This window comes from Pipistrellus hanaki (assembly GCF_964339955.1).
Source record: "Pipistrellus hanaki genome assembly, chromosome: 9".
NCBI classification, from domain to species: Eukaryota; Metazoa; Chordata; class Mammalia; order Chiroptera; family Vespertilionidae; genus Pipistrellus; species Pipistrellus hanaki.
This window is the reverse complement of record NC_140511.1, coordinates 54,538,518-54,553,285: the sequence shown is the minus strand read 5'-3', so window position 1 is coordinate 54,553,285 and position 14,768 is coordinate 54,538,518. Positions and strand designations below refer to the sequence as shown.

At 47.7% G+C, this 14,768-nt stretch overlaps 1 protein-coding gene across 1 annotated transcript in view; it reads left to right on the top strand.

The window, feature by feature from the left end:
- Window positions 1–14,768, top strand: part of SERGEF (secretion regulating guanine nucleotide exchange factor) — a 184,341-nt gene that overhangs the window by 32,192 nt on the left and 137,381 nt on the right. The window contains 1 exon segment of the mRNA XM_084895505.1: window positions 13,452–13,618. Within this exon segment, the coding sequence (XP_084751631.1) occupies window positions 13,452–13,618 (167 nt within the window).

Below are 14,768 nucleotides of genomic sequence, written 5' to 3'. Positions count from 1 at the left end.
GCAGAAGCAGGATTCACTCTTAGAAATAGTTGCATTTGAATAAGGGGGCTGGTCAGGGGCCTGTTAAAGCCAAGTGCAGTTGACCCTGGAGGTCCACCAGATGGCAGCAGTGGGCAGGCAGACAGCCTTGCGGGGGTTGGGCCAGCTTCCGGAGTCAGAATTAGCAAGGTCAGAGCTGCAAGGACCCCAGAGGTCACCCAGGCCCTTTTCTCCTTTTATGGGTGGGAGAACTCAGGCCCAGACAGGGAAGGGGGCTACCTAAGGTCTCACCATAAGGTAATAATACCCAGTTATCTCCTTGCTTGTGATCAGAACTGCAATCGGTTTGGCCTCTAGCTGCCTGCCCTTCGGGTGAGTCAGGAGACAAGGGCCTGGGCCCTGGGCCAGTGACAGAAGTAAGAAGGGAAGGAGACAAGAGTTAACTCTCTGCCTTGACCCAGGTGTCCCAAGCATCTGGTCCTAATGATGTCCACCTCCCACCTGCAGTGCGGGCAGTGTCCATTGCCTTATCTGCTCTCCTGATTGCCCCGTTCTCCTCTAGGCTAAGGCCCTCCTATCAGGCTGTGCTATGCCAGAACCTTTGCCAAGGGTCATCTCACAGCTTTTACACCCAACACATGGGCAGGCCCAGGGCCTTGTCAGTGGCACCCTGCAATAAGACATGAGTTAGCACAATTTGTTGAACGTATATAAATTCCTTATATCTATCTATCTATCTATCTATCTATCTATCTATCTATCTATCTATCTATCTATCTATCTCCAAGAGGGTCACAGGAGGGCAGGGAACTAGTCTTTGCCAAGAACTTGCCATGACTAGGTGCTCTGCCAGGTGCTGCCAATTACATACTCCTCCACCCTGCAAGGTCAGGTTGTGTCTGAGAAGAGGCCTTTCCTCTGGTGGACCCCTCTGCCAGCAGGGCTCACTTCGAATCGCCACCAGCTATTGCCACACCCCCAGGGCTTTCTGCCCAAATGCCACCCTATTGCAAATAGCCACCACCAGTCTGTCCCAGCCACAGTCTACCCCCACCTGCTTTATTTTTCATGAGATCAGTTCTCACTGCCCGAAACCACGGTGCCGTTCTTGCTTACTTGTGACTCTCTTCTCACCAAACTCGAGCCCCTCGGATGAGGAACTTGGTCTGTTGTGTGCATCCCTGGCTCTCCCCTGGCGCAGAGGAGAGGCTCAGTGGGGGCTAGTTCCATGGGGTGGCTTTCACTTTCCATGTGGAAGCTGTGCGTTTTCAGTGGCTGTGCTTAGGAGACCCAGCTGCGGGCCTGCCCTCTTCCCGCTGTCTCAGAGAAGCCCAGGCCGAGAGCCTCAGTACGCTGAGGCTGACAGCGAGGCTGGTGCCCCAGGGCTTGGGGCCAGCTTTGCCCCTGCATGTCTGCAGGGCCTTGCTGTGGATCTTCAGCCTCCCTGTCTGCCCACAGTGGGTGGGGGCAGCAGGATGCTGCTGCGAGCTCACCCGATAGTCTGGGAAGGGCTCGGAGGTCCCTGGCACCTCCATTCAAGGAGTCCTCTTCCTCTTTCCTGGACAGGTTGATTTGGTCCAGGAACCCTCTGAGTGACCAGCCTGCAATTTCACCGTCATTTTAGGTTCCTGACAGAGGACACTGTGCTTGCCCTTTCTCAGGGGCCCTGCCTGTCTCACGGGAACGCCCCGTAGTCAGAGTGCCAGCCAGCGCCTTACAGTGCTCTCGGGTGTGTGCCAAGGTGAAAGTGGCCCATTTTGAGGAATCTTGGACCAGCTTTTTCTTAATGTGAGAGTGACTTTTTACCTTAGGAGGAAGCCTGGCGTGGCCAAAGTAGTCCTGAAGAGCCAGGTTCAAATTCGAATATGGCTGCTTGTTGGCTGTGTGATCTTGGGCAAGTCATTTAGCCTCTCTGGGCCTGAATATCCTCATCTGTTAAATGAGAATCATAATCCTTAACTTGTCTGCCTCACAGGGATATATTACACCATTCACTCAATTATACCTTCCTTCCTTCACATTATTATTTAATAAGCATTTATTGCATAGGCAGGGGTGAGGGGAGGACCTCCGAGGCAGAAGGAAAAACTGAAGACAAAGGCATAGAAGTGGGAAGTACACCTTGGCAACTTTAAAAAATATATATATATTTATTGATTTCATAGAGGAAGGGAGAGAGAGATAGAAACAGCAGTGATGAGAGAGAATCATTGATCAGCTGCCCAATGCACACCACACACTGGGGATTGAGCTCACAACCCAGGAACTGAACTGTGACCTTTTAGTTCATAGGTCGATGCTCAACCACTGAGCCACACGGAGCCGACCAAGCACTCCTGGTTGCACTTTGCTCAACATGGGACCAGACAGAAGGAGAAGGGACTGGAAACATTTGAGTATCATAGGCACGGGCCCTCATTCAGGCTTTATTCTGTGAGCAATGGAAGGGGCAGTGAAGCAGAGGTGTGGGAGGGTGGGTGATACACAGGAGTAGTGGAGGAGTGGCTCCTGTTGAGGCCTCATGCTTGTTTTTTTTTGCCTCATTTCTTTTTTATTTTTAATTTTAAAAATATTTTATTGATTTTTTTTTATAGAGAGGAAGGGAGAGGGATAGAGAATTAGAAACATCGATGATAGAGAAACATCGATCAGCCGCTTCCTGCACACCCCTTACTGGGGATGTGGCTGCAACCAAGGTAATGCCCTTGACCGGAATCGAACCTGGGACCCTTCAGTCTGCAGGCTGACACTCTATGCACTCAGCCAAACCAGTTAGGGCTTGCCTCATTTCTTATCTCTGGCTGACTTTGAGGTATTCTGGATTCTTAGGGGAGCCCTACCCCCTATAGGCTGGGGTGATTATTAGAATCCATGTGATCAGTAGGGACTGGAGTTATCTGACGCATGGGTCTGCCTCCTGGGAAGGTGTCTGGGGCCACAGGGATGGCCATGCAGGGAGCTGCCATGTTCCTTCCAGCTTGAGCATTTTCTAAGAGCCTGAAGATGAGCCACTGTGGGGCTGCCCCCACCCACCCTGAGGAGACCGAAGTGAGTAGGGGAAGGGTTACTCGCATTTATCAAGAATGTGCTCTGTGCCAGGCATGGCGGCAGGGCTTAAAAAAGTCATCCGCTTCATCCTTACACAGTTTGCCGAGGAAGGCTCACTCCCATTTCCCATGTGAAGAGCCGTGGGCCCTCCTTGGGCAGGTCTTAGCCTTACTTTGCCCAGTGGGAAATGGAGGCCGCCAGCGTCACCTTGTCAGCTTCGAGGGTGTTGTGAGGCTCCAGGAAGGTCCCGCTTAGGAAAGGGTGTGCGGGCAGGGGCTCACTAACATCACTGCTTCCCAGTGAGATCGTTGGAGGTTTGCTTGGCCTTTTCTCCTGCGCTGACAGAGGTTTCGATCTTCGGGTTCTCCTCTGTTCACTTCCTCCAGCCAGCCTCAGCATCCGTGGCTCAATTCACCGCTTCTCCCTTTTAAGCCCACACAGATGAAGGCACTGCTCTTTTTATTACAAAACTAATATCGGCATAAGCCTACTTTTTTTTTTTTTTTTTGCCATTTTGGTAAAAAAAAAAATAAAAAATCCTAAGTTATGGAATTATGCTGGGAAGGATGATTTCATCCTTATTTGAAATTTGAGAAAACAGAAGCTCAGGGAGATGGCCCCACAACTAACGGATGTAGAGCCAGGATTCGGGCCCCATGGGCCCCTTTCCCTGGGCCCCTCCATGGCCCTGCACAGCCCCTCCTAAGAAAGACTTCAAGGGCTTCGTCTAGAGCACATGTGTCAAACACAAGGCCCGCGGGCCAAATCCAGCCCGCCAGGCCTTGCAATGTGGCCCGCACCACGCTGTCATCACTGCACTCCGCTGTCAGTTTATGACATTGTCAGTTTATGACTGTTCAGTAAACCATTCGGCCCGCGATTTAGGCTGGATTTTAGATTTTGGCCCCTTCTCTGATTGAGTTCGACACCCCTAGTCTAGAGGAAGAATCCAGCTTAATAAATTTCATTACACCAGCCCCTTTATGTAACAGAGCTGTTTCCGGGTCCTGACAGATGGTCCATAGTAACAGTGCTCTGCTGATTTGGTTGGAGCTGATCCTATGAAATGAAAAATCCCGTGTAACAGATGCCTTTCCCAGTCCTTGGCCACGGAGGAGGCAGCCTCTCCAAGGAAGACTCTGTGGCTTTGGCCCTTACTGTGTCTGGTGTGACTGAAGGGGAAGGCCCTGAGAGGGAGTCTCAAGCCATGTTACACGTGTACAGGAGGAGGGTGCTGATACAAGGCGCTTCCTCTGGGGCCGGAGGGACAGATGGGAGCAGAGAGCTCCGTGGGAGGGAAATTAGCAGATGTGGAAGGAAACAGTCTGTCCCACGATGGATCTGGACTGGTGGCCCCTCATACCGCAAGGGCCTGCACCTTCAGGTGAACAACTTGAATATAAGTTTAGTGCTTGTCACACCGCCCACCAGCTTTGACAATGGACTCTGATCCCAAGTGTCCCCCTCCCCTGATGGAAGTTACCGGGGCTCCTGTCTCCGGATTATCTTTCTTTACCTGGTGGGTGCTTGGTCACTCTGGTTCTTCTTAGTGGTTCTGCTTGAAACAAGTGGCAAATCCCAAGCCATTGACAGCGGAGTGGACATCGTCACTTCCATGGTCTCTTCTGACCTTGCCCTGCTGCTCAGTTCTCTCCCTTGAAGTGTCCTGACGTTTGGGGGTGGGAAGCAGATCCCCTACTCACGAGTAGGTCTCCACTAGGTCTCTTATACCCATGTCTCCGGAGGACCCTGGGAGAGTTCCCAAGGGTGGGGCTAGAAGAAATTTGAGAGGCACCATCCAAAGTCCTGTCCAAAAACATTATCAAACAGTTGACCGTGAACTGACATCTCAGGATAGGCTCCCTCCCCTCCTTGCTCCTGCCCTTGGGTGAATTATTTGCCCCAAAAGGTTGGGGCCAGCCTTTGTCTCCCCAGCTTGACGTTCTTAATCTGGGTCTCCCATACACCAAAACCCATTTTTCTCTTTGTAAGCTGAGGATGCAAATAATATTTCTGAGGGGTTGTGGGATCTCCTGGCTTGCTACCATAACAGCTTTGATATCTTGGTGGGCTTTGCAGGATGGCTTGCCCCAGTTGATGGTTTGTCTCTGGTCCTGCTGCTGCGGGGCCTCATGGTGGTCTGCAGGGGGCGCTGTGCTCCCACAGACAGGCCCTAGGGTTTTACTGAAGGAATGCAAGCATTCCTCTCTACAGGCCCAGGCGAGCTTGTGAACTGCGGCTTTCCCTTGCTAAGTCTCACTCCCAGCTTCTGCCTCCAGCTCTGGCGCTGTGAGTCATCGTCATCAGTGGAAAACTCGGCCTCACCAACAGCTGGGTGCAGTGCTTGGCCTTTTTTTTTTTTTTTTTTTTTTTTTTTTTTTTAAATCGTTTTGTAACTTCACAGAGATGGAAACTGCTGATGATCGTTGGCAATGGGCAGTAACTGAAGTCCGGGTCAGGGACGGCAGTTCTAGGTAGGGAGAGGAGAACCCTGGGAAGTTGGGGGTATTTTCCTGAGACGCTGTGGACAGGATGTACCAGAAGGCAGGGCAGCCTGGGATCTATTCTTGCTTTCCCTCTAACTCTCTATGTGACCTTGGACACATCGGTCACTTTCCTCACTGGGCCTCACTTTTTCCTTCTAGAAGCAGGTGGTTGGGGTAGGGTGCCATGAAGTCCCTTCTTTCTGTGACAGTCTGTGAATCTACAATAAGTTGAACGTAAAGAATGTTGAACCCCTTTCCCATACTCCCCCTGAACACCGGAAACCTATGGCTGTTTCTCCAGGTGAACAGTGCTCATTGCATAAGGAGAGTCACATAGGTAAGATTCCTACCCTCTGAGAACTTACAGTCTGTCTTCCTCCTCTCCTCTCCCAGAAGGCAGAGTCTACTGGGAAGCAGGAAACGGGGATTCTGGTTCTGGCTTTGCCAAAATACCTGTGTGTCCTTAGGTAAATCATTTCCCTCCTTCAGCCTCATTTTCATTTTCTCTAAACTTAAGGAATTAGCCTCACTTCTTGGCTTCCACTCTCCCCACTGCCTCCCCTCCTACTAGCTTTTCTGCAGGGTGTGATTCTTCGCTGCAGAAGCCCTGGGGTACAGTTTCCTTTCTTGCGAAAGCAAGATTATATATTTTTTAATTACGCAGCTAAGATTAGGCAGCAATCTGCATTTTAAAGTGTCATTAATAAGAATTTAAAAGTATGCGAAGCAGCTTTGGCGTTTGAATGCGAGATGACTTGGGAAACATCTGCAGAGGCACTGGCCTCAATCAGGAAGTTTTCTCTGGTGTCAAGTGGCTGCTGGGTGTGAGTGGCAGCTGATGTGCTGCCGGGCCCTTGGAGGGGCAGGAAGCCCTGCACTCAGCCAGGGCAGGCCCCTCGGGACAGGGAATCCTGTTCCAGCCTCGCATGATGGTTCTTTGTAAACTGACTTTAGGGAAAGAGTGATAGTCATCGTGTATTACCAGCACCTCCATTTAGAGTTTACGAAGTGCATTCATGTGTATTGTCTCCCTTCTCATCACAGCCCTGAGAGGTAATTAGCATTGGCTGAGGTCTCTTAAATGTAAGATCCTTCCTTTCAGAAAGATTGGATGCTATAGAGCAGTGTTTCCCAAAGTGTGGTACGCATACCCCCAGGGGTACGGGAAGAGTTTGGTGGGGGTACGCGTTGCACCGGAGTTTGGTGGGGGTATGCACTGCACCGTGCTTAGCTGCACCTAATTCTACGTTCTCATGAGTACGAGGGGTACTCAGCGTTACGAAAATTATAGAAGGGGTACACATATGTCAAAAGTTTGGGAAACATTGCTATAGAGAAAAGCTCCAGACAGGGAGTGGGGAGCTGCGTGCAGGTCCCGGGCTTGCGCCTCCCTCCCCAGCTCTACCTATCTCCTTTCCCTACTTTACATTCCTCTCTACCACCCAACTCATATGCCAGAGGATCTATCATGTTTTGTGTGTGTGTGTGTGTGTGTGTGTGTGTGTGTGTGTGTGTGTGTCCATTGTCTGTCTTTCCTGCACCAGAATGTAAGTTCTGTGAAGGGAGTTTTGATGTTTGTTCAGTGTTGTGGCCCCTAGCACATGGGACAGCACCTGGCAGTGAGGATGCGCTCAGGAACGATTTGTTTCAAATTGTGAATGCTCGGCTTTGCTTTGAGTAGTCTGTGTGACTTGGAAAAGTTATTTATTGTTCTCGGTTTTATTTTCTCTTCGGGGAGTTGGGTGGGATGGTGTCTGTTGCCCTTGGTGGCATGGTAAGAGTGATGCCCATAGCTCCTTCTCCTTTCAGCAAACACTGAGCATCTGCTCTGCGTCAGGCCCGGTACTACATGCTGTGAGGACACAGAGAGAAAGGTTCACTGTCCTTCACTCCTTAGTGGATGTGATGGTTGGTTTTACGTGTCAACTTGACTGGGCCACAGGTGCCCACATACTTGGTAAACAATATTTTGAGTATTTTTGTGAGGGTGTTTTTGGACGAGATTAACATTTACATGGTGGACTGAGTAAAGCAGATTGCCCTCCCTAGTGTGGTGGGCCTTACCCCATCAACGGAAGGCCTGGATATGGCAGACGGCTGACCCTTCCCTGAGTAAGGGAGAGCTCACTTGCTTCCCAAGTGGAACATCAGCTCTTCCTGAAGGAGAGCCTTTGGACTGAGACATTGGCTCTGCAGATTTTCAACTTGCCAGCTCCCATAATCTCATCAGTCAGTTCCTTAAAAACCTCTCTCTCTATCCCATTGGTTCTGTTTCTCTGGAGAACCTTTCTGAATATAGAGGGCAACATAAGACATGTCAAATAATCTTATATTTAGTGGCATAGATAGTTGTCGGAACAGAGATACAAGCACCATGCCAATGGCTTCTAACGGCAGGCTTGGTTTATTCTGACAAAGGGATGATGGGATGCGTTAGGGAGGCAGTGGCGTCTTAGTCAGGCGCTGTAGGTGAAACAAGCAAGCCCACCAGCATTACATCTCAAGCTGGGGCACAGCATGACCCTAAGGCCGAGAGGGAAGAAGTGAATGTGCCCTTGACAAAGGGGAACCCCCCAGCATTGAAGAACATAGGTATTTGGAGGGAGGTACTGTGTGGAAGGCAAGGGGGTTGATGAACAAACTAGGACTGGGGCTTCCTGAGCTGCTCGCTGGTTTGGGAGCAGAAAGCATCCATTTTTTTCTGGGAAGCCCTGACCAAGTGTGGTGTAGATAGCCCTACAGCTGCCCGGGAGCTCTTCAGGGTGCAGTCCGTCTTGACTTCTGTCACTGGTGCTCTGATTTGACAGCTACTAAGGTCAGTGGTGAAAATGGAACAGCCGTATTAGTATTATCATTACTATTGCAGCGTTGCCACTTACTAGCTTTGTGATCTTGAGCAAGTCATTTAACTTCTGTGATCTGTTTCTTTTCCTAGTCACACCCATCATGAAGGTTGATTAAATTATACAACTTAATGGCAGAGCCAGAAGCAGAGTGTTAGAGTCAGTCAGCTGTCAATAAATAAATTCTCCCCTGTTCCTTACCTTTTTGTTCACTCTCTCTTTGCAGGCTGCTGCCTCTTCTCTCCTTTTTAACCGGGCAGCCCACGATTGGAAATTTTAGTTTTTTTAAAAAAAATTTTAAACTTTTTATTATGTGATATTGCTCATGAGGTGACTTTGGGAACTAGGGAAATTTTACTAAAAAAAAAAAAAAAAAAAAAAAAAAAAAGAATATGCAGTCCAGTCCCAATTTTTATTTAAATTGTCAACTAAGTGAGTGGTCCTTGATATTAAAGTAGATGTTTTATTTTAGGACATGGGCAGACCAAAATTTCCAAAGGCGCCAATAACGTTATGTTATACACTGCTCTTTTTGACCCCTCCCCTTTCCTCCTGTTGCCTTCCCTTTTACTACCACTGGGAACAAGGTAAGTGCCCTGTTCCCTGTCAGTAAATGGGGCAGGTAAGTATGTCTGTCTCATGGGATTGCTGGGAGAAATAAACTGGATACTAAACAGAGAATGCTTAGAATAGTGCCTGGCACATAGTAGGTGCCTTGGAAGTGTTAGTATGAGTATTATTAATCCTTGAGCTCTCTGGTCCTTTGCCAGATGTACCATCCCCAAGCATTCCTTTCATCAGGCCCCATCCCTGCTCAGAAGTCTGTCTGTCTAGCAGAGGTCCCTAAAACGAGCATGCAAAAGCAATTGCCAGGGTGTGGGAAGATAAAATTGACTTTCTTTTATGTGTGTTTCTTTTTTTAAATCTAATTCTCTTAAAGTTTCTATATTTGACTATGCTTTACACTGTATATTTTTGAGTAAGAGTACATTTATAATTTATAAATGTATGCAATACAAGTGCATACTTTTTTTTGGTTAATCCTCACCTGAGGATATTTTCCCATTAATTTTTAGAGAGAGTGGGAGGGAAGAGGTGTGACACACAGAGAGAAACATTGATATGGAAAAAAAAACAAAAAACACATCAGTTGGTTGCCTCCTGCATGCACCCCTGACTGGGGCTGGAGTTTGAGCCTACAATAGAGGTACATTCCTTTGACTGGAATCAAACCCGGGACCCTTCAGTCCAAGGGCCGACACTCTGTCACTGACCTAAACTGACTAGGGCCAAATGCATATTTTAATAAATAGAGAAATACACACACATTGGTGGTATGTTAAAAATATTTCACTGATTGGGGAAAATATTTCACGACTCTCACTCTCCACCTGCCCCACCTTGTGTCTTTCAATTTCTGATTGCTAATCTTCCTAGGATTCTCTCTCATTTTTTCTATCCAGAAGTTCACCTTAAATGCCACTTGTTCCATCAGGCCTGCCAGGATCATTGTAGCTTGAAATGTTTCCTTCAAGCTCCCCGGGCATTCATTGTCGATACTACTCATTTGGCCCCTGCTGTTTTCCACTTGTCGTTGGGATCTTTTGCCACGCACATTTCTTTGGCTCCATAGTTCTGTTAATTCTCACATGGATATACCTTTGAATTAGGTTTTGCTTGCTGACTTTATTTTGAGCTGTTTGTCAATTATCATTTATCTGGAGACACATGCCTACATTTTTTGAGTGACATGAATGTTAATCTATTATATGGTAGTAACGTGTAATTCTTTACACTAAGGAAAAGATTCCATTTGCTATTATACATTTTTTTTTTCCTCTGAATCTCCTTAGATTTGATGGTGTGCTTCAGCCCGAGGCAGACATTTATCTGCAGTGCAGTAATGAACATCTTCTGTGTGTGGATTTATTATTTTCTTTTACTCCAGGTGACCTAAAATTCATAATTCTTTTTTTTTTTTAAAAATATATTTTATTGATTTTGTACAGAGAGGAAGGGAGAGAGATAGAGAGTTAGAAACATCGATGAGAGAGAGTCATCGATCAGCTGCCTCTTGCACACCCCCTACTGGGGATATGCCCGCAACCAAGGTACATGCCCTTGACCGGAATCGAACCCGGGACCCTTCAGTCCCCAAGCTGATGCTCTATCCATTGAGCCAAACCGGTTTCGGCTAAAATTCATAATTCTTATATTTAATGCCTGGATTTTAGTACTCATAGTCCGGAGTTCTGCATGTCCTCCTGGGAAGTGAGGAAAGCTGGATGGTACACAGAACCTATCCATTTAATCTGGGTTTGCCCCCTCCTCAAACACCGTAAGAATGCTGTTTCTCAGCCACGGTTTGTCAGGTTGTGACAGCAGCTGTGCAGTCATTAGAGATTCTGTCGGTCCTGGAGTCTGAGGGACAGGTTTAAATCTCATTTCTGCCACTTGCTGGTTGTTTCGACCTGACCAAATCATTTCCTCTCTCAAGTCATTTCACCTCATCTGTAAAATAAGCGTAATGATCCGTACATCACAGAATTACTAGAATTAGTTGAGAGAGTGTCTATGAATCTGCCAGCACCTAGGAGGTGGTCCATAACTGTCTGTATAAAAGGAAAAATAAAAGTGTCTCCTGTGTCCTCTGTGAGCTTCCTGATGCAGAGTATATTTTGGCGGAAGCAGCTTCAGAGTGTGCCTGCCTGTCTGCGCAAACAGGCTGGAGACTGAAGGCTGGGCACTGAGTCGGCCTGGCTTCTGGGCTTGTCTGGAATAGGATGTCTACGGCTTCCCCAGGGGCATGAGGATTAATTAGCTAATCTTTGAAAAGTACTCTGAAGGTGAAAAGTGCTCTGTAAGGGGAATGGTTGAATTGCTATTGGAGACGTCATAATGGTGGCACCATATCCTGGCAGTCTTGCCTGTCTTGGACATCGATAATCAATAGCAGAGAAGGTTCTATGATGTTTTACTTGATAAGAAGGGATTCATTATGGGGTTTGTGATAACACAGCTCTTCTGTAGGACTGCAGATAGCAACCTGCCAGTTTTCCCAGCAGAGGGATACTAGGGTCACTTACATCATGGTCTCCTCCTCTGGCTGCTTGGGAATCTACCCGCTAAGGCAGTCTAGTTGTAAATGTCAGCCAGCCTAGGTAGAGGGACAGTTTGCCAGTTTTGGATGCTTTCTGGGTGTGGGGCACAAGGGTTTTTTTGTTTGTTTGTTTGTTTGTTTTTTGTTTTGGTCTAATCCTATAGAAGCGAAGGAAGAGCATTGAGTGGTTTACCCAGTGATGTGGACCAGTATCAATGTAGAGAGGTACCATGGGCTTGTAGAAGGAGAGGTGACCCAGGGCTGGTCACTCCTCTGCACCTTAATTTTCTCGGCTGTTTAATGGGAGCATAGTAGTTGATGAGTTCAACCATAAAAATGGCTCACGGGAGGGTGGGTTTTGCCCTTTCTGTCAGGAAAGATTTCACTGAACTAGTGGTACATGAACTGGACTGTAAAGTTGGAGCCATTGTTCATCAGGTGAGTAATGTAAGGAAAGCCCACCCATGGCAAAAGGAACAGCACAGCTGAGGCCTCGAGGTGCTACCCCATGGGCTGCCCAGACGTTGCTTCCTCTTAGAAGAAGCTCAGAAGTTAGATTCCTGTGCACTTGTTGGTATCGGTCGGAGTCTAAGAGCAGACGGATCCTGAGAACCGTATCCCTGCATCCCTGCGATATTCTGACATTTCCCCCGCCAGTCTGGTTGTTTTTTAGCTGACACTATAAGCCATATGTTGAATGCGGGGCCAGATGAAGCTTTGATACTAAACACAGAGTATGTATTATAGTAGATTCCTCTAGAATTTAATATGCATTACTTTGGTGTTTTGTCTCATAAGCAAAGTTTTTCTTTGTTAAAATAAACATGTATAAAGTATTTATACAGCGCACATGGCTATGCATATTTATTGCAGAGAATCTGTTAATAATCTATGCTTCATCGGATTTTGCATTTCTGTTGAAATAACAAATGCGCCACTTGGTACAACTGAATGAATTTGGTGAATTTTCTCTTATCTGGGAGAAGAGAGGCCATTTCTCTTTTTCCAAACTTCATTTTCTTCAATCATCTCCAGCACTGGCCAGCTTCCCAGGTGGTGCATGTGGGGAACGGAATGCTTTTCTGGCTCTAAATGATTTTTTTCTTTTTTCCTTCTCCACTCCCTTCCCTAGCACACACTTGTCTGGGGACTTAGAATTGCTCCTTTGAGTTAGAGCTTAGACTCCAAAAGGCCCTTTTATGTCACACGCAAGGCAAACCACACAAAACTGGCCATTAATTGAGCTCAGAGTAAGTCCCTAAGAGATTGTAACACAGGGCAAGTCAGGAGTCTGGGTACTTCATGGTGGCCAGTGGGGACCCTGGTTTGGGTGTGAGAGAGAGAGAGGAGAGCCTTAGAACAGACATCTGGGCAGCATGCAGGGAGGCTGTGGGGAGAGGGGAGGGGGTGTGGGCCATGAAGTGAGGGTGGGTGTTCTCATGTCCATGTCTGTTAAGATGCAGGAGGGTGGGTTTTAGAATCAGCCTGTTGGAATCCAGCTCCGGTGCTCACCACTGATTGGATCTTGAGCAAGTTTCTAGTATTTCACCTCTTCCAACCTCAGTTTCCCACATCTGTAAAATGTAATACCCATTCCCTGGCTGATGTAGTTCATCGGTTGGGCATCATCCCATGCACCAAAGGGTTGCCGGTTTGATTTCCAGTTAGGCCACTTGCCCATGTTGAAAGCTCAGTTCCTGGTGAGGGATGTGTAAGAAGCAGCTGATGGATGTTTCTTTCTTTCTCTCTCTCTCTCTCTCTCTCTCTCTCTCTCTCTCTCTCTCTCTCTCTCTCTCTCTTCCTCTCTCTCTTCCTCTCTGTCTAAAAATTAATTAATAAAATCTTAAAAAGAAAAGTGAATACCCGTGCTTTTCTTTACAGTAGATAGGAAAGCTCCTGGTACTCAAACAAATGTTCATGCTTTCTCTTATAATTCAGTACATACCCATGAGAGCTTTGGAATGTAGCTTTAACGCTAATAATGTTTGTTTTTAGAAACTGGCAAGGTGTTTACCTGGGGCCGAGCAGACTACGGTCAACTAGGGAGGAAGCTGGAGTCTGAGGAAGGCTGGAGACCAGAAAAGCAGAGTTCGCCCCTTCCCTGCTCGAGACCATGGGAGAGCATGCCTTCGTCTCTGCACTGTTTAACTGGAGCAACTGAGGTAGGAGTGACCCTGCAAAGATGCAGTGCATCTCTTTTCCTTGTCTTTCAGCGAAGCGTTTACTGAGGGCCTACTGTGTGCATGTTCCAGACATTATGGCAGGTTCCACGCAGGAATCTGAAAGGGTCCTTGCCTCAAGTTGCTTGTGGTTTAATGTGGTAGGAAGGCAGTTATACAGCTCACGCCACTGCAAGGCAGACTGTGCGTAACTCCTTTGGGGAGGTTCTGGGGACTCTGGTCCATTTCCAGAGTGAGAAATGGCATCAGGGTGCAGGGGCTGGGTCAGGCTTCCAGGAGGATGTGCCTCCGAGCCCTGCCGTGAGGATGGGTCGGACGTGAGCATGCATCTGCGGGAGAGGGGGATGTTCAGGTGGGCACACTGGCTTGAACAGCCACGGGGTAGGAAGGTGAAGAAAGGGTTTGGGGGACCGACCCCTGGAGCAAATGGGGTGTCTGTGGACCGAATGTGAGATAATATCAGGAAGGTGGGGTGGGACCTGACCAGGGGGCCTTTAATTCTGAGCTAAGTATTTCTGCCCTTCTGTCTATATTTCCCAGTGTAGAAGGCATTTCAGTTCATTGGCTCATTCAAGCCCCTGCAGTTCCCTGAAATGTCTTGAATTTCTACATTTGAGGCAGGAGTCTTAATTTCTCCAGGGTGTGTTTCTGTTACTAAATTTTACTTTTCTGCTGCCCTTAAAAAAAAAAAAAAAAAAAAAAAAAAAAGGCTTGGTTTTTGAGAAGAATGAGGGTGGCCACACAGGAAATGTGCCTCTGAACCCAAGCTGGCTTGATAAAGGAATTCAGTCTTCATTCAGAGACTGTTGAAAAATTAATAAGCTAGTGAGACTTCTGTAATTAGCATCAGACTAATTACAACCCTCTCCATACCTAGAGGGCTTCCCTTCCCCCAGGGCCTGCCTGGCCTCCTCCTTCCGGGTATGTAGGACGCTCTCCATTCCTGCTTCACATCCCAGCCCTGGCCCTCCTGGGCCTTTCCTCAGTGCTGCGTGGTGGAGTCTGTCTGTCTTTCTCTGTATCTCTTTATCTTTAATTGAAAAGGCACTAAATGCCGAAACGGGTTTGGCTCAGTGGTAGAGCGTCGGTCTGCGGACTGAAAGGTCCCGGGTTCGATTCCGGTCAGGGGCAT